Consider the following 26,162-nt stretch of genomic DNA (forward strand, 5'->3'; position numbering starts at 1 on the left):
TATGCAAGTGGAGTAGAAGACTTTGTAATGTGAATGAGTACTGTACACAGCCTAAAAAATAGCAATGACTATCTCATGTTTCCCTATAATAAAAAAAGACTTCAAAACTGGAACACTTACTGCAAGCTAGTGAAATACCCTTGTCATTATCTCTCCAAAGTTTTAAGTCAAGTTTGCTTCATATATATTGAATTTAAATTGTTAAAATGTCTATGAAACGTGAATAAACTGCTAAGTACTACTCTAGCTGGTGTCATTTCAAATTTCTGCAATGTATATTTTATGTATCTATGTGGATAGTGTAAAATATTGTCAAATTATTGTACAGACTCTTTCTATGAAGACATTTTATAGATGTCTTTATATTCTCATTATGTTGTCACTGATATGGTTCAATAAATGCAAACGAAATTATGACGGTGAGCTGAACAGTGGGTGAAGCCTAACCAGGTCAGCTTGTTGTAGTGTACCATTTTGTTCAAATACATGGTGTGTGTAACACGGCCACTGCACTGTTCTCGGGGGACACTAAACAGAATACTAAAAGAAAAGGGTCGCAAGCAGGTACTTACCGATATTTACTGCTATGACAGAAAACTTGTAACTGGATATTTTTGTGTCTGGCATGCAGTTTTTACTTGCCACATAAAATTCTGTGAATATGATGGTATATGTGGATATCTTTTTGCCAGTGATCGAAAGAAAATGTAACTATGAGACACTGATTGGCACAGATCTTTATTAAGGTGTTGAAGTTGTTAGTAATGCAAATTTATTCACTTGAAATATAAAACCAGATGTAAATGAATTTTTAAACATTTCAGAAAGACACACCCCTTTTTCAGATATTCAGTTATCATTCCTACATACAGTTTGCAATGCAAATACATAGAGAAAAGAAAGAAAATCAGATAAATTACTTATAAAGAGGATAATCCATCCAAGTAAGTTTAGAAGAGTGTGTGATAGTTTATGACATTTACACAGGAGAAAATTATAAAACTCTTGAGATATAGGAATAAATAAACTGTAACAGAGTGCAAAGAATTTTTATCTTATGTCATTATCACAAATTAGCCAGTCTGCATGTAAATTACACACAGTAGCTTTTTACATCCACCAAAGTAACAGTTATCAAATTTCATGAACATAGTATATAGGAAAAATTTACTTGATTAGATTGAAATAACAATTCTATAAATCTGAAAAACTTTTACGTTTGAAAAAATAACTCCAATTGTACAATGAATCTTGTAAACGTGCTGCTGAAATATAAACTTATTTTATTTCTTCCTCATTGACTACAAATCAATGTATTTTATTTTCCTCCTTGACTACACAAAATAATCGGTTTGAGTTGTAGTATGACTTAAAAGCTGAAATCTGAATATAGGAAAACCTTTGAATAGTAAAACACTTAAAGGTATCTGCACTGCCTATCCATACACTCCACATCTTCTGGAATTTCAATCTTAATGCTCACAAACATATTTTGGTTGGCAAGTGTTACAAAATTTCAGGAGGAAGATAGAAAGTTTTCAATGTGCTTAAATTATTTATTTTACTAATGATTTGTCGATGAATAGAAAGTGTTCATACATGTGATAGTTCAATGCAAATTAGTTACTAATTATCTCATTTCCATGAATTGCAGGTAATTTGTAGTATATAGCACATGAACTTTTTTACATGCAATACCTGGCTTTGCATCAAAACCTTTAGGATCTTGAGTACTTTTATTTCATCACCTCTTTTATAAAAACCAAAAGGAAGTAATTTTTAAAAGCATAGTTGCTAGCTGCTGTACACTTTGGTACATAGTTCACCTATAAAATACCAGCACAATGAAAAACAATTAAAAAAATTATATTATAAAATTGTACTTAATTGTTTGATGTTTAAGACACTGGCACAAGCCACGTGATTACAGGGAGAGACTTCCTGTTACAGACTATTTCCCAATACAGACGCAAAGGTATATCTTTACTTGTAAGTACTGCCTACAACATTAGAGAAATAGTCAATCTTAATCATATGGTGTAATATTGAGACACACTTCTAAATAAGTGTGGCAGTACAGTTTGACATCTATCCATTCTCAAGCAAAGAGAACGCCATAGGTGTTCTATTTTGTTCTAAGAATAAAGCACAGTTTCTAACATACTTTTAAAAACTTTTTTTGGTGTAATATATTGAAAACGTGAGTCTGTGTTCAAAGAAAATCAAAATATCTAAGTTGGAGTAAATCTCAGTTTTTTTAAACGTTGATTAGATATTAGTTCCAGCCAAATGTATTGTAAGTTAAGCTTGATATTGCAAAATGGAAGCAACTGCAAAAAATCTCCCAGTAAATTATGAAAATAATATGTGCTGTCTGTCTTCCATAAAATAATGACTACTATAGTGAACTGTTGTAGAAACAACCTGCATCAGTAATTCTCTTTAATTGTTCTTCTTTATATGAAAACGGATTGTATGCAGGAAACTTGCACAGGGAATTACTTATAACGTATATTCCTAATTATCTTATTTGTATTGGCAACAAAATGATGATCTCCCTAGAAAACTTTTTTTTGCATTAGGAACTGTTTGCATTATCTTTAAACAACAGACTCACATTTCATGTGTAACTTGGAAAAGACAATTTTCACTATTTTCATTATGTATGCAAAGATGTTGCCCTTTCATGCACTATGCAATCATTTAAATCTATAAACAAAGCACTGATTCTTGGGAAAATATGCAAGACACTGCAAAGACCCCATTATTGTTATTAACTTGAAAAAAATTACTCTCAGTCAATCAGCAAGGTAACTCAGTCAATGTGCACACTCACCATCCCATACACACACTACGCTATAGTAGTTTTAATACCTGGAAAACCCACCAAAACATGTGAGCAATGATATATTTCTAGCGGTACTAATTCTTGCAGAATATTTTAACAATAATAATATCAACAAGGAAAAAGATTATACAATATTTTAACAGTAACATACAATAGACTCTAGGAAAATCAAACAATGTGCATTATCACAGTGAAAAATGATTTGTTACATTTGTAACAAAGAACAAACTATGCCACAAAAACATTACTGCGACAAATAAAGTCGCAGATCATATGTATCAAATTGATTAAAATAGGATGTGTAAAAAGTAAAGTGCATTAAATTTCTTCCCCTTAAACATTATTAAAACCCCATCACACAACCGTTTGAGTTAAACTTTCGAAGCATGAAAAAGGACGAAATGCTTTTCTGAGTACCAACATGATATTATTAAAGGAAGAAGTTCTAAGGCTTGTAAATATTGGCTATAGTTGTTATCATGAAATATTTTCGTGTTGTATCGGTTTTTCTCCTCTCATATTATCTTCACTTCACAAAAACTGTAGCATTTACATTTTAGTTCATCTTATTGTACTTGTTTTAGGCAGCAATTTCTAAAAGAGCATTTTTAAGAAAAAACGATATGCTCTTTTTTATGCAGTCACTAATATCATAAAGACAGTCCCGTTTAACATCTCTGGAACACAGTTAATACATTTCCAAAACGTTTGATAATATCATAAATATCACAATTATGTTGGAAATTGAAAGCACAACACCTGGAAGTCTGTTATTGATAAATTTCTTCACGTCATCAGAATGTTTGTCAAAAGATCCTTTCTTTAAAATATTTTAACAACCACATGGTAAAAACATTCCATAAACTAGATACAAACATGAACTACACAGCATTATAAGGTAGACAGATGGCAATAGTTTACATTAGTATGACAGTAAATGTTTAATTTTTCATTAGTGGAAAAGTAATGCACAAAGGTAATGTCACATCTCATTTCCAAATTGAATACTTTTAAGGAAAAACAGCAACACTAATCCTTTGTGTCATTGTCACCTGGGTTTTCAAGCAGGCACTGAATTGTTGTTGCAAGCTAGTTGCCTTTTATACAAAATAAGTTAGCAGTTTCTGCATTGTAATTATATTTAACAATTTTGGCAGTACTAGAATTAGCAGCTTAATTTGAAGTTTATATAAACTGCGTAGTTGTCTTGAATGGTATCAACAGCAAAATAGCTTTTGTATCAAAGGGGCAGAATCATTTGCAATTAAAAATTAAATTGATGGTAGTCTGAAGTTATAAGTTTCTTGCTGGAAATGACATGAAATACACTTCTACATGTCTGTCTCCAGCATACATATTTATTGTTACTTTCTAATAGAATACTGGCTGAGTGATGCCTTTTTTCAATAACTTCAACTTGCATTTCGCAAATATTTCTTTCATATTGCAAAAACATCTCTGATTCCAATGACAGGTGAGATGCCATAATTTCGTAGCTATATCAATTATTCTACACAGTGCCCTTTTAATTTACCCTCCATCTTCTCACTCCTACATCAACAAACAACTACACAAACTACAGAAGATTTATTTAATTAATGTCACATTTCGAGAATGGGTGTGATCTTCTGACAGCAATGAATGTTGTTTGTTATTGTTAAAAACAGTGTATTGTGAGTGTAGTTTTAATTCTGTTTGAAATATTTTTTGTTGCCCTTGACGAAAAGTCTGGAGGGCACACATACCATTGTGATTTATCAAAGGCAGAAATATGCCAATTGTATTCTCAGCGCTAGAAAAGTTTGGAAGAAAAAAGTGCTTGATTCAAATATTTTACATTAGTCAGAGCGAAAGTTTAAACAAATTCATAGAAAGATCTTCAGGCAGTATTTTTCTGCAGCAGGATTGTTCTTTTGAAGCAGTACTATTGGATAATATAGTATGGAAATGATTTTCTAATTACTATTTAAGGTTGTTTAATCACTGAAAGTACTGAAATAATATAGATCTGATTAAGAAAAATAATAGAAAGAGAGCTATCAATACATAAGAAACAGCCCGAGCAAGTTGTAGCTTTCAAAAGAATTAATTAGTAATTCACTCTTTGATTACAATATATGGACTGTATACTGATTTTCAGTACCACACACATACAAATAGTGAATATAAGTGGTATTAGAGGAAAAGAACAAGCCCATATGAAAAATACAGAGTGCAAAAAATGATGTTATTGCAATAATGATGTATGATGCTTTGGCACATACATTCAACTGAGCAAAAGTGTCTGTTGAAAACAAAATTTGGTGTTGATTGAAATTATATTATTCTTTAGGGACATAAAAGATAAAATCTTCAAATAATGCAGTTTTAGGTATTATAGCCACCTGTTTGTGTATTAAGAACTAAGTGCAAATTCATGTACACAAGAAGAAAGTTATGTCATAATTTTGTTATTTTTCCATCTTCAATTCAATTACTGAGTGACTGCTTAATATTGTGTAAGGTCAAGTGGCTTTACACTACAATCATTTTGGGCTCTTCTGTTTTTCAATAATTGTTTGACATCTCAACTGAATGTTTTTTAAGAGTGAGTGGCACACAAGCATATTGAGAAAAGGCAAGAAATTGTTATCAGGAAAAATAACAAGCATTTTAACAGCATCTTTGTAGATCTGAGTATATAATTTTTGTCTGGTGTTTCTTCATACAGTAACACAGATTGATGGTATTGATTTCCCATCACCAGTGAAAGATCTCTTATGTATATCTGCAACTTTCTGAAACAGATTTTTTTCCTCTTTTGTTTCCATTATTTGAATCTTTCTCGTACAACAATAACTTGTGACAGGCTTTTTATTTTATTTGTACATTTACTCCACAGAGTGTGATGCTGCATGTGAATTTACATTCTTCAGAGTCCTGTCAGCCGTTTCTTGTAAGAAAATTCCAATATAACACCTACTTGCTTCACAAAATCCAGCTGCCACCAATGGATATATTCAATGAGTAAATGGATTGAGCTTTATGCAGTGCTTTTGACAACATTGCCAAAGCCTTAACACACTGTGGAGACAGTTTTAATGCAATGAAATAAAATGTATGCTGTTGAGATATAATGGGCTTAGATGAGTATGATGTTTGTGGGGCATGAGAATACGGAGAACAGCAGGTGACCGATATGTACCAACCCGATTATTCTTGGTTGTAACAACAAGTAACTCAATAAAACTATCCTGATATCAGTCCTCTATGAAATTGTTAAAACAAGCAACTCTGTGGACAAGTCATTGTCTTTTCATGTTGCTGGATTGATTCTCGTGATACATGCATTTTGAGAGTTGGGTGTTTTCAGTTTAAGAAGGAAATGTATTTACAGAAAAAATGGCTCAGATTGTGATTTCAATTCAAGTATAGTGCTGGTTAATTTCAAGGATTGAGGATCACAGTTCTTAAAGTGCAACATCGAGAATTCAAACACCATTAAAGATAAATACAAGGCTAATTTTCTTTCTTCTGACCAATATATGTTCCAATATGTTCCATAGAATTTGTACACAACTGGAAAATTACAATACTTCTAATTTTTTTTAAAATTTAAAAAATCGTAACTGATGATGCAGAGTTAACAGAAACAAGCAGTACTTTTTGGACCAGTCTGCTTGGACATTTTTTGGCCAGAGCTTGAACAACCTGTCCCTTGGATGCCAGTTCATCTGCTATGAAAAATTGGATGATATCTTACAAGATATGCTGATATAACGAGCTGTTGAGAGTCACTTTATACCAAGGAAATAAAGTGTGAAAATACTATTCTGTGGGCCTATCTGCAAGTGCAATAGTATTTTCTAATAATGTTTCATAATTTTAATATCTGGCAGATCTTTTACATGCATTTTGCAATGGTTTATTCTATGACTGATTTTAGAAATGTAGCAACACAAAGCTTTAACAGTGATGTATAACAGAAAGAAATTGGTCTCCACATATGTGACATTTAATGGACTTAAAGTTTTTATAGTTCAAGTTATAGTACTGGTAAAGAATACCGACAACAGAAGAAAAACAGTATCTTGAAATGTTTTAATTTACTGAAGTTGTTATTTATTGTAAATGATGACCGAGACCAAACAGAACTTTCTTCAGGGCAGTTAGCTTATGTGTATGTGTATGTGGTGTATGTTAAGTAACATGCTTCCAAATTAAAATGTGTTTGCTACCTACACACTCCTCTGACTAGACTTTCATATTTCTGGACACGATAAATTGATGCTTTCCCATACGTCTTATTGAGTTCTGGATGTGAAGTATTCACCTGTAGATCAAAATTACTAATTATCAACATTTCCTCTTTGTGGATGTCTTTTGATACTTGTCCAGTATTTTGCCATTCTCTTCACTATACTTGCAGATTGTCCCATAAGGTATACATTTTGAAAGGGAAAAGACAATGTAAATGGTAAGAGAAGAATTTTAGATAACATTATTGTTGTTACCAGGGGAGAAACTGTAGGGTGTTCAACATTTCTTATGATATTGGATTTGACTCCTGAAAGATGGCAAATATTTGTAATGAATCTGACAATAAATACAGTTATATATTACTCATTTCCAGTAACCCAAACAAAAATTTTCATGTTGCTGTCAAATCAAAGTTCAGAATAACTAATTCATCTGTGCAATCATAATAGATTACGCAATCCAAGGCAATTTAATACTTCATTAACTGACATCTAACATAGGGACTGGGAAGTTTCATGCATTTTGTGATGCTATTTTATATATTCAAGATGTAGAAATGTATTTTATTATCTATGGAGATTACAGAATGAAGGAAAGTCATAAAGCAGGTTTCTGCAGTTGTCTACCTGTGTAAACAATTTAGCTCAGTATTAAATTGTACACATGAGAGACCTGCAATGACTTCCAATGGCAATCTGTGCTTGCAAGACATCAGATCAGAAGTGTTTCCACCAGAAACTGGCTCACCAATTTTCAGAAAAACGAGAGGGAATATCCCTGGGCACTATGCTGCTATAGTCTTGGACAGAAAGACAATTGTTTATACATTGACCTGTATCACTTCGATACCTCCGATGCCAACTACTGTAGTTGAAGGCTTGTCTCCATGGGAGAGATGTCAAGATGTAAACACATACACACAGAAACACACATGCATATACATACATGCTGTCAGAAGGTTTCCCACTCTAGACCGTTTAATTTTACTTTACATTTCACTCTTGAAATTCTGGACTAATGTAGCAATACCGATAAACTATAAAAGTTACACGTGCGATCTTTACACTGATCTTGATTCTGTCATCATGTGTTGTTAGGTAGCTCAGCAGTATTTCCTGTCACAGCATCTGCTTTGAAAGTCTAATACAATGGAAGCAGACTCATTAATCAGAAGTGCAGCTCACAGAACTTCCTGTTATTGATAACATTGTCAAGAAGGTAAGTATCACTGCTTGTGTCAGAAATCTCTAGGGCATCTCGGCAAATGTCTTTGGTAGTAAAGCATGTCCTTCACAAGTCCTTACATGGAGACATTATAGAGTGTGTGTCACATTTTAAAGTTTTTGGGACTTCCATTTGGCAAGGAGATGCATCTGCTCACACTTGATTAAGTATATAGAGATTCATATAGTATGAATGCAGAGCTATAGTGTACAGGAGTTCTGAAAATACAAGATCTGAACTATAATTATACTGCCATTTGAATTAAGTATGTCCATGATTCAGGGTAACTAGTGTAAGACTACACATCCTAGGCAGTTTTCTGGGATGTTTCGTTTCTCCTGCAAATGTGGCCCTTCACTTCATGCAATGTTGTATGGTTACAGGATTTTCAGAAATCTATGAAAGAACATAAATTCCATGTTTGCACTGCAGAATAGAGTATATGTTCAAGATGATACTGCCAGTAAAGTTAGGAAAGCCCACGGGACAGAGGAATGGATACAGGATGTCACACACATTAAAGCAATTGATACAGAAATTTATCCACACACACATAGGCACAGATTTTCATATATGTTTATAAGATTGCAGGAATTCCAGATATCCATAAAAAACAACAAATTTACAGATCTGCACTGTCAACAAAGCTCATGAATTTTCAAAATGATAATGCAAGTTGAATCAAAAAATAAAGCAACTGATGAAGTGTACCACAGATTGAATAATGCTGCTGGATGTTTACTTCTATGTGGAAATGTATCGCTGTACATCAGATTATGGAGTTTGAGATGCTGTTATAAGATTTGCAGGAGTCTCAGGTATCTTAAAAAAAGTAGAAATTACTAGGTTTACAGGAAATTTCCCAAGTGATCCTGTCAATTGAGTGAAGACTCTTATGTCAAGGAGAACTTAATTTAGAATGTCAGAAAGCTGATAATTCTGTTGAGAGTTGCCTTTGTTATGCAAGTGCATCTGTGTTTATCTATGCGTGGTGATACATGTAGTGTCGCAAAGTTAAAGAATTTTGAGATATTCATAAAGTGGTAGAAATTAGTGGGTTTATGCTGGAAAGTGCTGGAAATTTCCAATAAGCAAACTGCGAGATGAATCTCAAAAGCCTGCAGCACAGAAAAATTGATGTACTACATGACAGATAAGATAACACAGTGTTTATGTCACACAATGTGTAGTTTCCTTGTCGGGTTTCTGAAAATCACTAACGATTTTCACATATCTTCCAAACAAATCAGGCAAATTTGTAGGTATATATACAGTGCTGAGGTAAGTGACTGCACTTGTCCTCAGAGGAACTAACGGTGCGAACACTCTGCGAGATGTCACCTCCAGCGATTGAATGTGATGCAGCACTTCTGGGTCGCTGGCACAAAAGGTTAATGTTTATAGGGTTTCCACAATGGTATCACAGTTGTCCATTAAAGAAGGTTGGCTAGATATGGAGACACATTCACAAGCACCAAACAGTGCTTCACAAGAGGAGGATAGGTCACGACCACGAATCTGGTCTCCAATGATCAACCAAGGCACTCCACTCTAGATCCTGTACGGTTCTGTGGGAACACAACCACAGCTGGGTGGCTGATGTGATGGAGGCTGGGACCAAGAGTCTGGCCCCCAGTGATCAATCAAGGCACACTCGAGGTGATCTCGCAGTAGCCACAGCTGAGTAGCCGGTGTGGTGGCGGTCAGCCTCGCTGCTCAGTTGTTCTCTTCCCACCAGCTCTCGTTGAGGCAGGCGCCGTAGCTCTCCGCAGCAGCTGCGACGGCCGCGTCAGTGGACAGCGACGAAAAGAGCAGTGGGAGTCTCTCGTCTTCGTCGTCGTCAGCGGCGCCACTGGTGCAGCCACCCCCGACACGGCCACTGCCGCCCCCCACTCCACCCCCGCAGCAGCCGGCAGGTGCCGACGAGGTGGACCCGTGGTGGTGGTAGGGCTGATGGTGGTACTGGAAGGCCCCGTAGGTGGCGCTGGGGTCTGAAGCCCCCAGCACGGAGGAGTAGCCGGGGGCGGAGGCGGAGGCGGGGCCGGCGAGCACCGGAAGCAGGTCGCCCACCCCGCCATCCTGTCGGTGTACGAGGTCAAGCGCACTATTTCCTTTCATGTTAGTCTTAATCCCTAACAGACACACTACCGGCCATCAAAACTGCCCCTCCAGAAAAGATAACAAATGACAAATTATGCAGGGGCAATAGAATAGTAAGAAAGAAGGATTAAATTTGTGGGTGGTTTTGGGCACACAGATGCGAAATTCGGGACACAGAGCTGCCATACCTGCTAGTAACAATGACTGCGGATCGGAGCCGCCAGGCAGGGAAGCCGCCGACGGTGGAGAACACCCCACCGGGTAAACACAAGGACGAGTCAGACGACAGACCAACGACAACCGACAACACCCGACCATGACCGACTATGACCGACACAACGAGGAAGAGATAAACAATGGAGACTTGTGGAAACCACAACACCAAACACCAACAGTAAATCCACTCGGAACCAGAGCCAGGCATATGTCAACAGCGAGCAACGAGAAGAACGCAGTACCGCCGAGATAGAAACTCAATCCAGAGCGAGTACCAGACTGACTGGACCAGAGTTTTTTTTTCTTTCTTTATTGATTTTCAATTCCCCCCGAAGGGGGGCGGGCGGGCAGCAGCTTAGTGCGCTGCTCTACAGCCTACAGACTTTTTTGTAAGAAAAGGAAGAAGAAAGAAACAAGGAAAGACAGGTGATAAAATGATGACTTAAAGTGTAAAACGGCGTAAAAACGCGGAAAGTTAAAACAGACAGCAAAAGGGATTGGCAATGTCGATAACATACACAGGAATCGGACAAGTAACATAGTAGACACACAATGATAAAACATGACGACAGTCTGGTTTCTGTTCGCGAGAGATAAAAAATCACACCCAGCAACATTATGATGGCTGTTCGCAAAACATCCCTAAAGACACACCACGGAACACTCACTGGAAAACACACACTGTAAAACACTGCACGAAAATGGTGGCACAAATTTGACAGTCCCGAACCAAAGGCAGATGGGGGTGGGACCTGGAGGAGTGGGAAAAATAACAAGGAGGGAGGAGAGGAGAAAACGAAAAGGGGGGAACCAAGGAGGGAGAGGACTCATAAGGGGGGAGAGGGGCGGGGCAGACGGGAGAGGGAATAAGAAGAGGAAGAGGAGGGAAATGCAAAAGGACTTGAGGGAGAGAAGGGGGCAGCAAGAGGGGAGGTGGGGAAAAAAGAGGAAGGAAGGGGGGAGAGGGAGCCCAGGAAAAGGACAGAGGAAAGGGGGGGAGTGAGGATCAGAGTTGATAGGAGGGATAAATGGAGGAAGAGAGGGTACCATCCAGGAGGGGGAGTTGATGAAAGCCACCTTGGGAAAGGAGATGTAGGGTGTAGAGACTGAGGGTAGGGGGGATACAACAGTGAAGACGTGGCAGGGGGTGGGGATGGGAGAGGAGCAACGAGGGGGTGAGGGGGTTGAAGGCAGCAGGAGGTGTAGCGGATATGTTCGAGGAATAGGAGCAGATGGGGGAAAGGGATGAGATCATAGAGGATCTGCGTGGGGGGGCAGGAGGTGTATACAGAAGGCGAGGCGGAGTGCATGACGCTCAAGGATCTGGAGGGACTTATAGAATTTGAGGGGAGGGGCAGATATCCATGCAGGACTGGAATAGCAGAGGATGGGACGGATTAAAGATTTGTAGGTGTGGAGGATGGTATAGGGGTGCAACCCCCATGTCTGGCCAGAGAGGAGTTTGAGGAGTTGGAGGGGGTGGTGGGCTTGGGATTGGATGGAGCAGAGATGAGGGATCCAGGTCAGATGACGGTCAATGGTGAGGCCAAGGTAGGTGAGGGTTGGGGTGAGGTGGACAGGACGGGCGCAGACAGTAAGGGAGAAATCCAGGAGCCGGAAGGAGCAAGTGGTACGACCTACGATGATTGCCTGTGGACTAGGGCAGAGCGGGTCCCTATATACAAAACCGGAGGGAGCGGCTATTGGCCGCTGTCTGCACGTGGCGTAGCGGTGGTGCCCTCACTGTGAGAGAGCCACTGCACGGAATAGCTGCTGCGGCAGCGGAGACCTGTATGGGCTGACCACGTCCATTTGTTCTGGCGCGTGTTCGACTTCCGCGGGGTGAGGTACTAGACACACCAAGTCGAACAAAACTCAGATGACATAAGGACGTGTCATTCAATGTTGCTTCAACTCTTTGTCATCGTTCATCAACTGCAGTGGCTGATGAGTGGTGGCGTGTCAGTCTCTCGGCAACCTGTGACCAGATGTTCTCAGTGTGTGAAAAGTTCTAGAGAACCTCCTCACCAGAACAACATTCAAACACTCTCTGTAACGATACAAGTCAGGAAAACACAGGCGACGTAAGGTCTTCCATTGTATTGTTGAAAGGTAATACCATGGAGACCTCAAAGATAGGACAGTGATAATGGCTCCTGTTTAAATTACCAGTTAAGAAAACCAGAGGTGATGATGATTACCCAATAGCACCCCATCCCACCATGTTGGGTGCTGAGCCCAGAGGACGATGTTAAATGCAGTATAGCAATGTTCGATTCTATCACAGCCTCCACACATGGATACGTCCATCATGATGCTGTATGTTGAAGTGAGACTTCACTGAAAAGATTTCATCGTGCAACTCCTGTGTTCACCACTGTCATTAGGCACCCCGCTAGATTTACATCTACATACGTGCTCTGAAACCCACCATGTGGTGTATGGCATGGGGAACCTTGTATGGCTGCTAGTGATTTCCCATCCCATTCCAGTCGCAAAAGGAGAGAGAAGTGACTACTGCATCAAGGGAAGCTACAACATGGTCACCGTCCTGACACTCTGTGTTTTTCCAAATGTCATTGCATTATTTGCGAGGATACTTGTCTCACTATAAAACAAATTTATTTCATAATTAAACACACACAATGTGATCATACAATCCTGCATGGCTGAGCAAAAAATATGTCAGTCCTCTTGGGCGATAGTCAAGTGGTGTCAGTGACATGATGAATGATATAGAATGTGGTCCTCCGGAACATTGATACTTACCATGACAGTCACAAGATCAGCATTATCAAAGAATGATAAAATCTAGTTTCAATAAGCCACTATACTGCTTCTCTCGAATATGCTGGTAACAGTTTATGCTTCTTACATCAGGAACAACATGATCTTCATGCAGACAACCAACATTCAAACAGGATATCTGAATGACAAACTCACTGCCTCATAACTCCTTATACACGGTATGTGGATGGCTGACCTACTCTGAGCAGTTGTGCTTAAATGGTAATGGCTGATATTAAAATATGTAGCAAACCTGATGCTAATTTGTTGCAGGCCTTGATGGGCCTGTAATTTTAAAGTCGAACAGTTTATTAGATGAGTGGAGGGAGTTGGTAACATGGAGGCTACATCAGATTGGCAGGGTGATGAACCACCATGAAGATCGAGTGAGGTTACAATGAGGAGAGCAATGTCCTAGGGAATATGCGTTACCTGAGTCAGCCGAGGTCACTGGATGGTGCAGAAGGGCAGCTTCTGAGCCTGACTGCTGAGTTGCTGATGGTCTGCATCCTCGTCCTTGGGCGAGCCATCAGCGCCCCCTCCGGGTCCCCCGGGGGGGCACATTGATTGTCATCTAAGCGCCAGGGTGGACACCATGGGTGGCCTCGCTGGCTTGTTGTCCAGGATGCGCTCCAACTCTGCCATTGTGCTGCTCGTCAGCTTTGGCACCAGCTGTGGCACGGTAAACATAGTATCACAGTCATATCATCCCTAGGTGCGACATAACCCACACTAAAATTAACCACTTTCCAGTTGGTGATTACAACTTATTTTGTGTATGAATTATCTGGCGCAATGTGCTTCTTTGAAATGACTAGATACTGTGTTTGAACTCGGCTACCAATGGAGTTTCTATAATTTTTGATGCATTGAGCTCTTTGTTAAGAAAGTGCTGACTGCATGTTATTTGGTCGATTTATGGACCGACCAGCTGATATACTGGTGAACTGACTAACTTACGAATTGACCAACTGAGAGAGTAAATGACTGATGGACTGAGCAACAAGTCAAGTGATTGACTGATTATACAGTGGGTGGATAGGCGGACCAACAGATGGATGAATGGGGGAATCGACAGAGGAATAAATTAGACGACTTGTTGGAGATATTGATGGACTTTGTGTATGAAATTAATGAGTGAAGAGTATTTGATTGAGTGATGATTGACTAATTGATAGATTGCATCGACTCATTTACAGTGGGTGGATAGGTGGATGTGTAGATGGACCAACAGATAGATGAATGGGTGAATCGACAGAGGAATAAATTAATGGATGGTTAGATGACTTGTTGGAGAGATTGATGGACTTTGTTACTGATAGACTTAATGAGTGAAGGGTATTTGATCGAGTGATGATTGACGAATTGGCAAACTGATGGTTGGCCAATGACAGACTCAGGTATGGCGTAGTTGCTTGATAGAAGGGTTGACCAATTGACTGGCTGATGGATTGATTCACAACCCAAATGACTGACTAATTGACGAAAGGGTGGATAGATAGATGGCTAGAAGGATAGATCGATGAACTGAAGTAGGAATGAATTACTGGATGGAGAGATTGATGAACTGTATGACTGACAGAACGATACATCGATTAACTAATTGATTTATTGGTTGCTCATGTAAATTATTGATCATATAGCTGAAAAAGATCTTTATCACATCGTCCTTATTTTCATTTTCTTCTGAGAACATTCCAGATCACTTGAGAATGTCATAAAAATAAACATTCAGAAAAATCGTAAAAAAAATTTAATATTTCATGTTCGAAAATAATATTCATGGACACTAAATCCATTTAAGTATTCAATAACACCCTAATTTTAAACAGAGTACAACGTCATTCAGTTATTCATTTCATTATAAAACACTGAAAACATACCAAAACAATCATAAATATTCGAGAACGTTAACCCTTGTAACCAAATGACTTTGGTGGAGACAATTCCAATGGCACTAATCGAATTTGTAGGCTCATGTAACACATTCCCAACTGCTTCATAGACTTCCTATAAGAAAACCTTGGAGTGAAGCTCTTTCTACACACACATATCTCCGAACTCAAATCCTGCAGTTAGAAACGGAAATCTTTTTCAAGGAAGGGAATGGAGGGCTGCCAAATCATGTAACTGCAGGGGTGGGTCTCAGAGTTACGGCAGAAGGTATGAACAAATTGTGCTAACATTTATTATATATATTGATTTAAGGAAGTATTGATGTATGGATGGCTCAAATAATTGATTGATTGGTGTATCAATTAACTATAATTGTTTGTTTCAGCCAAAATAATCTGGAACGTGTCACTTTACAGGATATATATAAATGATAACTTTTAAGATAAATGTACATATTACTTTTCGATCCTAGACTGTCACTAGAAACTAAGTTTTTTTCTGAATGACTGACTGGGCTTCGTTGAAGGGACTTTACACCTTTGTAGATCTGCTCAGCAGTTGGAACCCCCACACCAAATTTATCCAAAAAGGTTGTGCGCTCTAATAGATGCGCACAGCAGAAAGACGCTGGTACCCTGTATTAGATTACATACACTCTTTGCGTTGAGCTCATAGGTGATCCGCTATACGGTACAGATTAGATCGGTAGACAGATCTACCTGCAGGGGCGCACAGCCAGTTCACACATACAGACCACAGTAGCAGATAGTGGAATCCATCTGTGCTGAGACCTTAAGTGGTGAATAGCTGGTTATGAGAACAGATTATACAGCCTATTGGGCTCATCTGGAATGATTGTACTCTTTTCTAGATATGCTTAATAATCTTAATCAGATTTATCGAGAAGGAATATGTCCTCAAGTAAACGCAAACCTCTATATAACGATTACCAATACAAAGATAAACCCAGGTACTGTGATAATTTTATATGGATCCGGCTGATATGTAGTACGTTAATTACTTCCCCTCCTCCCATTACAATGATGAAGTAAATTTAGCAACACACTGCTGTGTTGTTGTTGTTGTTGTTGTTGTTGTGGTCTTCAGTCCTGAGACTGGTTTGATGCAGCTCTCCATGCTACTCTACCCTGTGCAAGCTTCTTCATCTCCCAGTACCTACTGCAACCTACATCCTTCTGAATCTGCTTAGTGCATTCATCTTTTCGTCTCCCTCTACGATTTTTATCCTCCACACAGCTCTCAAATACTAAATTGGTGATCCCTTAATGCCTCAGAACATGTCCTACCCATCGATCCCTTCTTCTAGTCAAGTTGTGCCACAAATTTCTCTTCTACCCAATCCTATTCAATACCTCCTCATTAGTTATGTGATCCATCCGTCTAATCTCCAGCATTCTTCCGTAGCACCACATTTCGAAAGCTTCTATTCTCTTCTTGTCTAAACTATTCATCGTCCATATTTCACTCCCATACACGGCTACACTCCATACAAATGCTTTCAGAAACGACTTCCGGACACTTAATTCTACACTCGATGTTAAGAAATTTCTCTTCTTCAGAAACGCTTTCCTTGCCATTGCCAGTCTACATTTTATATCCTCTCTACTTCGACCATCATCAGTTTTTTTGCTCCCCAAATAGCAAAACTCTTTTACTACTTTATGCGTCTCATTTCCTAATATATTTCCCTCAGCAACATCCGACTTAATTCGATTACATTCCATTATCTTCGTTTTGCTTTTGTTGATGTTCATCGCATATCCTAGTTTCATGATACTGTCCATTCCGTTCAGCTGCTCTTCCAGGTCCTTTGCTGTCTCTGACAGAATTACAATGTCATCGGCGAACCTCAAAGTATTTATTTCTTCTCCATGGATTTCAATTCCTACTCTTTTGTTTCCTGTACTGCTTGCTCAATATACAGATTGAATAACATCAGGGATAGGCTACAACCCTGTCTCACTCCCTTTCCAACCACTGCTTCCCTTTTATGCCCCTCGCCTCTTATAACTGCCATCTGGTTTCTGTACAAATTGTAAATAGCCATTCGCTCCCTGTATTTTAACGCTGTCACCTTCAGAATTTGAAAGAGAGTATTCCAGTCAACATTGTCAAAAGCTTTCTCTAAGTCTACAAATGCTATAAACGTAGGTTTGCCTCTACTTAATCTATTTTCTAAGATTAGTCGTAGGGTCAGTATTGCCTTACGTGTTCCAACGTTTCTATGGAATCCAAATTGATCTTTCCCGAGGTCGGCTTCTACCAGTTTTTCCATTCGTCTGTAAAGAATTCGTGTTAATATTTTGCAGCCATGGCTTCCTCACCAGGTGGTAAAGTTTTGTCAGGGCTATCAGTAGTTGTAATGGAATGTTGTCTACTGCCGGGGCCTTGTTTCGAGTTATGTCTTTCAGTGCTCTGTCAAACTCTTCACGCAGTATCATATTCCCATTTCATCGTCATCCTCTTCCATTTCCATAATATTGTCCTCAAGTACACCGCCCTTGTATAGACCCTGTATATACTCCTTCTATAGAATAGCGTACAGCTACGGGCGAGCTGTGCTGGGCGGCAAACGTCAAAAAGCTCCTTTGTTTGAACGAGTGTTAAGTTTGTCCGTTGTTGAGCTTCAGTACCAGACAGAAGTGTTTTGTCGGGCTCATAACGCAGCTTATTTCCGCGATTTTTGCAATCTGTGAATGTTTTTAGTTGATGCAAACGCTTTGGACTTCGCTAATATTTGGACCTTGGCTAGAACTGGGAAACGAATGTTGGAGACAAGAATGGAGGTTTTCAAAAGACGTTGATAACGGAATGATACAAGTATACGTGGCGAGGAAGTATGGACTTGATCAAGAAACGTTAGCTAGTCCTTAAAAAACGAAAATAAAATGAAGGACCTTTTGTAGGTGGCAAACTTAATCCTTCAAGAAAAAGAATGAAGACAGCTGGTGCTCACGATGTGGTCAGTGCTACAGTGCGGTCGTTTCATGAGATGCGTGCGCAGAATGTATCAATTAATGGTCCATTGATACACCAGAAAGCATTAGATTTCGCTAAGTTGCCTTGGGATTCTAATTTTAAGATAAGTAACGGATGATTGGAAAGATTTAGGGACAGCAAAGGGATCATTTTTAAAGTGATTTCGGCAGAAGAAAAATCAGCACCTTTAGTCGATGCAGAACTTTGGATGAAAACCGCCATGTGTAAACTGTTAGAAAAATACCGTCCTGAAAACTTGTACAGATGAGACGGGATAGTTCTATGAACTGATATCAGAGAATACGATGGCCTTTAGAGGAGAAATGTGTAAAGGAGAGAAGCAGTCTTAAGTACACTTAACTGCAGCAACGCGTCAGAGACACACAAATTGACACCGCTGGTCATCGGACGAACAGTAAACCCACGGTCCTGACATTAAAAGTGATCTGGAGATTTATTCAGCAGTTACTGGTAAAACCATATATGCCTTAGTAGTTGAATACTTCTCAGTGGGTGATGAGGCAGCCTGCCGCTGTGGCCGAGTGGTTCTAGGCGCTTCAGCCTGGAACTCCGCTGCTGCTATGGTCGCAGGTTTGAATCCTGCCTCAGGCATGGATGTGAGTGATGTACTTAGGTTAGTTAGGTTTAAGTAGTTCTAAGTTCTATGGCACTGATGACCTCAGATGTTAAGTCCCATAGTGCTCAGAGCCATTTAAACCATTTTAAAGGCAACAGAGAGTTGACGGCGCAGTTGATAATGGAGGCAAGGGTAAAGACATGTTCTCAGGAGTTTCGACTGAAAAAAGTGTCAACAAAAAATGGTGCAAGATATTCGGAATTCTCAGAAAAATAGGGGTAAGCTGCAGGGAGATACAATGGGTACATGAGCCAAGAAGGAATAATAAGACTAGACGACAAAGAACGTAGTGTTCGGATTAAAAAGGGTGTAAGACAGCGTTGTAATCTTTCGTTCCTACTGTCCAATCTGACATCGAAGAAGCAATGATGGGATTAAAAGAAATATTCACGAGTGGAGTTAAAATTCAAGGTGAAAGGGTATAAATGATACGATTCGCTGACGACATTGCTACCTTGAGTGAAAGAGAAGAAGAATTACAGGATCTGCTGAATGAAATGAACACTCTAATGAGTGCAGAATAATGATTTAGAGTAAATAGAAGAAAGACGAAAGTAATGAGTGGTAGCACAAATGAGAACAGCGAGAAACTGAACACCAGGATTCATGGTCACGAGGGAGATGAAGTTAAGGTATTGTGCTACCTAGGCAGCAAAAGAACCAATGGTAGACGGAGCAAGGAGGACACAGAAAGCAGACTAGCAATGGCAAAAAGAGGATTCCTGGCCAAGAGTAGTGTATTAGTGTCAAACATAGGCTTTAATTTGAGGTAGAAATTTCTAAGCATTTACGTTTGTAACATAGTCTACATCTACATCTATATGACTACTCTGCAATTCACATGTAAGTGCTTGGCAGAAGGTTCATCGAACCACGGTAAAGTACAGCATCATCTGCGAACAACCTAAGAGAAGTGCTCACACTGTCACCCAGGTCATTTATATAGATCAGGAACAGTAGATGTCCCAGGACGCTTCCCTGGGGAACACCTGATATCACTTCAGTTTTACTCGATCATTTGCCGTCTATTACTACGAACTTCCTGACAGGAAATCACGAATCCAGTCGCACAACTGAGACGATACCCCATAGGCCCGCAGCTTGATTAGAAGTCGCTTACGAGGAACAGTGTCAAAATCTTTCCGGAAATCAAGAAATACGGAATCAATTTGAGATTCCCTGTCGATAGCGGCCATTACTTCGTGCGTATAAAGAGATAGCTGCGCTGTACAAGAACGATGTTTGCTGAAACCATGCTAACTATGTGTCAATAGATCGTTCCCCTCGAGGTGATTCATAATGTTTGAAAACAGTATATGCTCCAAAACCCTACTGCAAACCGAAGTCAATGATATAGGCCTGTAGTTCGATGGAATACTCCTACTACCCTTCTTAAACACTGGTGCGACCTGCACAATTTTCCAATCTGTAGGTACAGATCTATCGGTGAGCGAGCGGTTGTATACGATTGCAAAGTAGGGAGCTATTGTATGATAGTGAAACATGGACTGTGTTAAAACCGGAAGAGAAGAGAATCGAAGTATCTGAGATGAGGTGCTACAGACGAATGTTGAAATTCAGGTGGACTGATAAGGTAAGGAACGATGAGCTTTCTTACAGAATTGGAGAGGAATAAGAGAATGTGGAAAAGACTGACAAGGAGTAGGGAGAGGTTGATAGGACATGTGTTAAGACATCAGGGAAAGACTATCATGGTACTAGAGGGAGCTGTAGAGGGCAGAAACGGTAAAGGAAGACAGAGATTGGAATACTTCCAGCAGATAATTGAAGAGGCAGGTTGCAAGTACTAGTCTGACATGAAGAGGTTTGCACAGGAAAGGAATTTGGGATGAGCTGCGTCAAACCAATCAGGAGACTGACGACTCAAAAAAAAGTGAAAGGGCTGTACATATTGTCATCAAGATCCCACTGTGTTGCACGCTTAGGAGGAAAACATGGGCAGAAGTTGAAACAAGACTCATCCGACCAAATGACTTTCTTCAACTGCTCCACAGTGCAGATTTTATGGCTTTGTCACCACATTTTCCTGTTATGGGCTTTTGCATCACTGATGAGTGGTTTTGGAATTCCACCTCGCCTTGTAATTCCCATCTTACGGAGCCCCCATTCTGTTGTTCTGATGCAGATAGGGCTCGTGAATGAGACATTCAGTTGTGCGTCCTCTTATTTTCTGTCACACTCCTCTTAAATGTTTGTCTGTCACGACCCCGCAAGACATACGTTCGTCCATACTGTAATGCAAGCCATGATGTTTTCGCCACTTTCACGGTACACAGCATAAATCTTTCCTGTGGTGCCTCTCGAAACACAAAACACTTAGGATATTGTGGGTTTGGAAGCACCCACCACAACGAGCATCAACAATTTGTTCACATTCCTGATACAATGCACTGACACCTACGCTGAACGCTCTTCCGACCACGTCTGACACTTGCACGATATTGACGACATCACACTGGTGCATTCGTGGTCCAACAGGCGTGGCTGGCTTCATCATTTACGTTCAAGCACGCATTTCTCATGTGGTTTCCATATTTTTGTCCAACCCTTGTACATAGAAACTCCAGTAGCTCGTACTGGAGACCCTCAGTGTTGAGTCCTGCAGAGATGACAAGCTGTTTTTGAGAAGAGATTGGATAACTCATTGGTCTTACCTACAAGGACTACACTACTGGCCATTAAAATTGCTACACCAAGAAGAAATGCAGATGATAAATGGGTATTCATTGGACAAATACATTATACTAGAACTGACATGTCACTACATTTTCGCGCAATTTTGGTGCATAGATCCTGAGAAATCGGTACCCAGAACAACCACCTCTGGCCGTAATAACGGCCTCGATATGCCTGGCCATTGAGTCAAACAGAGCTTGGATGGCGTGTACAGGTACATCTGCCCATGCAGCTTCAACACGATACCACAGTTCTTCGAGAGTAGTGACTAGAGTATTGTGATGAGCCAGTTGCTCGGCCACCATTGACCAGACGTTTTCAATTGGTGAGAGATCTGGAGAATGTGCTGGCCAGGGCAGCAGTCGAACATTTTCTGTATCCAGAAAGGCCCGTACAGGAGCTGCAACATGAGGTCGTGCATTATCCTGCTGAAATGTAGGGTTTTGTAGGAACGAATGAAGGGTAGAGCCACGGGTCGTAACACATCTGAAATGTAATGTCAGCTGTTCAAAGTGCCGTCAATGCGAACAACAGGTGACCGAGACGTGTAACCAATGCCACCGCAAACCATCACGCCGAGTGATACGCCAGTATGGCGATGATGAATACACGATTCCAATGTGCGTTCAACGCGATGTTGCGAAACACGGATGCGACCATCATGATGCTGTAAACAGAACCTGGATTCATCCGAAAAAATGACGTTTTGCCATTCGTGCAACCAGGTCCGCGTCGAGTACACTATCGCAGACACTCCCGTCTGTGATGCAGTGTCAAGGGTAACCGCAGCCACGGTCTCCGAGCTGACAGTCCATGCTGCTGCAAACGTCTCCGAACTGTTCGTGCAGATGGTTGTTGTCTTGCAAACGTCCCCATCTGTTGACTCATGGATCGAGATGTAGCTGCAAGATCCGTTGAAGCCGTGCGGATAAGATGCCTCTCATCTCGACTGCTAGTGATACGAGGCCGTTGGGAGCCAGCACGGCGTTCCGTATTACCCTCCTGAACCCACCGATTCCATATTCTGCTAACAGTCATTGGATCTCGACCAACGCGAGCAGCAATGTCGCGATACGATAAACCGCAATCGCGATAGGCTACAATACGATCTTCAACAAAGTCGAATGCGTGATGGTACGCATTTCTCCTCCTTACACGAGGCATCACAACTACGTTTCACCAGGCAACGCCGGTCAAGTGCTGTTTGTGTATGAGAAATCGGTTGGAACGTATCGTCATGTCAGCAGGTTGTAGGTGTCGCCACCGGCGCCAACCTTGTGTGAATGCTCTGGAAAGCTAATCATCTTCTCCCTGTCGGTTAAATTTCGCGTCTGTAGCACGTCATCTTCGTGGTGTGTCAGTTTTAATGGCCAGTAGTGCATACGCATCTGTGGATTTGGCCAGCAATTGGAAACCCCATACTAGGTTTGTGTCTGAGCACAACTGAACAGTAGAAACATACTTTGTACCCCGTATTAGTTGACCCCACAGTAGCTCTGGTCTGTGTTACAGGTTGTTTTGACAGATACACCCGATTCCTCGAGCCCGTAGGTGATCTGCTTTGACTTGTTGGCTAGTCGGCTGGGTGGACCCACCTGGAGGGACTGTATGCTCTCGTAGAGCTGGTCGGCGGAGGCGGCGCCCAGCAGCAGGCACTGGACGCTCTCGTTCTTGAGCCCCCACGCGATGGCCAGCTGCTGCACCGAGCAGCCCAGCCGCTCCGCCAGCTGCGCCACGTCCCGCACCTTCTCCTGCTGCGGCCGCCGCGCCGGTGGGGCGGGCTCGCGGGGCGTGTCGTCGCCTCCGCCCCCGCCTCCGCCCCCGCCGCCTCCACTGCGGTCCTTGACCCACGTGAAGCCCTGTGCGGCCACGGGTGCGTGGACCGGAGTGGCGTGCAGTTGGCAGGAACACAGTGTTACACACCACACTGTCACTATCTACAGCAGCGGGCGGCAGCGACAGCGGTACGAGGTAGGGTGTTCCAGCTCACCTGCCTGCCTGGGGGCCACCCGGGCAGGCACGGGTACAGGTGGGCAAGGGTGGGCGAACGGCTCACACGGGCGCCTCGGAATTGGGCTGTAGCGTTTACGATCACATCTCATTGCTTGAGAGCCTGTGGACAGGTGTGGCCAACCAACTTCCGCATGTGCAAAATGGCCGTCTGATGGGAAGTCTACACTTCAAGTGCCTGTTCGTGAGCGTGGTGAGAGGTGGATGGATGCACTCCTACTCAATGGAGCGCAATGGAACAGCATCGGTACAAGTGGCCAAGGGTGGGCAAACGGCTGACATGGGGGCCTTGGACTTGGGCAGTAGTGTTTACGACCGCATCTCATTGGGTGAGAGCCTGTGCACAGGGGTGGCTAACCAGCTTATTCATGTGCAACATGGCCGTCTGGCAGGAAGTCTACACTTCAAGTACCTGTTCACGAGTATGCTGAGAGGTGGATGTGCGCACTATAACGCCATGGAGCGCATTGGAACAGCATGGGTACAAGTGGGCAAGGGTGGCAAACGGCTGACAGGGGGGCCTTGGACTTGGGCAGTAGCGTTTATGACCGCATCTCATTGGGTGAGAGCCTGTGCACAGGGGTGGCTAACCAGCTTATTCACGTGCAACATGGCCGTCTGCCAGGAAGTCTACACTTCAAGTACCTGTTCACGAGTATGCTGAGAGGTGGATGTGCGCACTATAACGCCATGGAGCGCATTGGAACAGCATGGGTACAGATGGATAAGGGTGGGCAAACGGCTGACAGAGGCCCTTGGAACTGGGCCATAGCATTTACGATCACAGTTCATTGGCTGAGAGCCCCTTGAACAGGGTGGCCAACCATCTTCCGCATGTGCAACACGGCCTTCTGGGGGGAAGTCTACATTTCAAGTAACTGTTCACAACTCTGATGCAAGGTGGATGTGTGCATCCTTACCGCTTCGAGTGCATTGGATCAGCATGGCTACAGATGGACAAGGGTGGGCAAATGGCTGACAGGGGCCTTGGAATTGGGCCATAGCGTTTACGATTACAGTTCATTGGCCGAGAGCCTTTGGTCAGGGATGGCCAACCAGCTTGTGCATGTGCAACATGGCTGTCTGGTGGGAAGTCTACACTTCAAGTGCCTGTTCATTAGCATGGTGAGAGGTGGATGCGGGCACCCTTTCCCCATGGACCGCGCTGGAACAGCCTAGTATATGGGCTGGCTGTAGAAGTGTCTGTGTCACTCTGTTTTCATGTTTTTGGATTCCAAAGGTGTTAAAAATTCTACTGTACGATACTTCAGTGCCTGTGTTGTTCATCAGTACTGTAAAACATTATTTCAGACATGCACTGTTATAAAATACGTGAAATTCGTTTACTGTTGCGAGCGTTTACTGTTGCGAATATGAACAACCATCAGTTGAATGATGGAATGGTGAAAATGGTTTATAGCGCAAGGAAGTTTGGTAAGCTGACTGCTTGCGATAAGTGGCAAAACTGGGCTCATACCTCAGTCCAGCATAAATATCATTATGGTCATTCCATTATATAGCTGATGGTCATTTTTGCAACTGCGAATATATTTCATTTTCGTCTATGATATCCAAAAATTAATCATTGACTGGGTTCGACGACTGAATATACAGAGTGAACCCAATGACAGAATTTCGGAAGCTATTTAGTGAAATTTTCAGAGTATTTTGGTACAGAGGACACTCGGTTACCAGTGAGTCGCTACAGAGTAATAATGCTCCCAAATTTATTCACTGACAACGAATTCCTTGATATCACTTGTATTATTTGCAGGTATACTAGTCAACAGTGACATATGAAAATTTCTGCCGGAAACGGTCTTCAACCCGATTTCCTACTTATCACGACTGGTCATCTTAACCGCTTTGGATATCCATGAATCCTCTCTGCACCGACCCAACCTTCCATATGTCACACTGTCTCTATCCTTATGTCATAGTCCATTAAATTCATACCTACTGCTCGAAATATTACTTGGATTCCGGCAACAGGGGAATGAAGAAACGAGGAATCGATAGCAATGTTGTTGTCATCTTAAGCCCACATATATTACAAACCTAGGTAGTTGTATGATGACACAACATTTCTCTTGATACCCCGTTTTTTCATTCTCCCTGTTGCGGGAATCCAAACAATACCGGTGGCAGTAGGTAACGAATGTAGTGGACTACAATATAAGAATAGAGACAGTGTGACATATTGAAGTTTGGTTCCATCTTGGGAGCGTGGGCGGATAGCCGAAGCGGTTAAGCCGAGCACTCGCAATAAGTAGGAAATCTAGGTCCTGGTAAGGGGCAAATTTTCATATGTCACTATTGGATAATAGACCTGTGCCTAATGTAGCCAATGACAAGGAATTCGCAGTCATCAAATAAATCTTGCAGTATTTCGTAAGGCTATAGCTTGTCAGCAGTGTGTGTCTTCTCTCAGACATACATGTGTACACTAATAGTGTCCCTATGATTTATTCAGTATATTATCCCAATCGTCTTTATTCCTCTGAAAAT

The 26,162-nt window shown here is 41.3% G+C and overlaps 1 protein-coding gene across 1 annotated transcript in view; it reads right to left on the reverse strand.

The window, feature by feature from the left end:
* Positions 1-708: 708 nt before the first annotated feature.
* Positions 709-26,162, reverse strand: part of LOC126295059 (voltage-gated potassium channel subunit beta-2-like) — a 1,105,917-nt gene continuing 1,080,463 nt past the window's right edge. Inside the window, exons 12-14 of the mRNA XM_049987306.1 lie at positions 23,240-23,503; positions 13,847-14,086; positions 709-10,390 (exon numbers count right to left, since the gene is read on the reverse strand). Coding sequence (XP_049843263.1) covers positions 13,985-14,086; positions 23,240-23,503 — 366 coding nt within the window. The 3' untranslated portion in view covers positions 709-10,390; positions 13,847-13,984. The remainder of the gene's footprint in view (positions 10,391-13,846; positions 14,087-23,239; positions 23,504-26,162) is intronic.

This window comes from Schistocerca gregaria, chromosome 11, assembly GCF_023897955.1.
Source record: "Schistocerca gregaria isolate iqSchGreg1 chromosome 11, iqSchGreg1.2, whole genome shotgun sequence".
Lineage (NCBI taxonomy): Eukaryota > Metazoa > Arthropoda > Insecta > Orthoptera > Acrididae > Schistocerca > Schistocerca gregaria.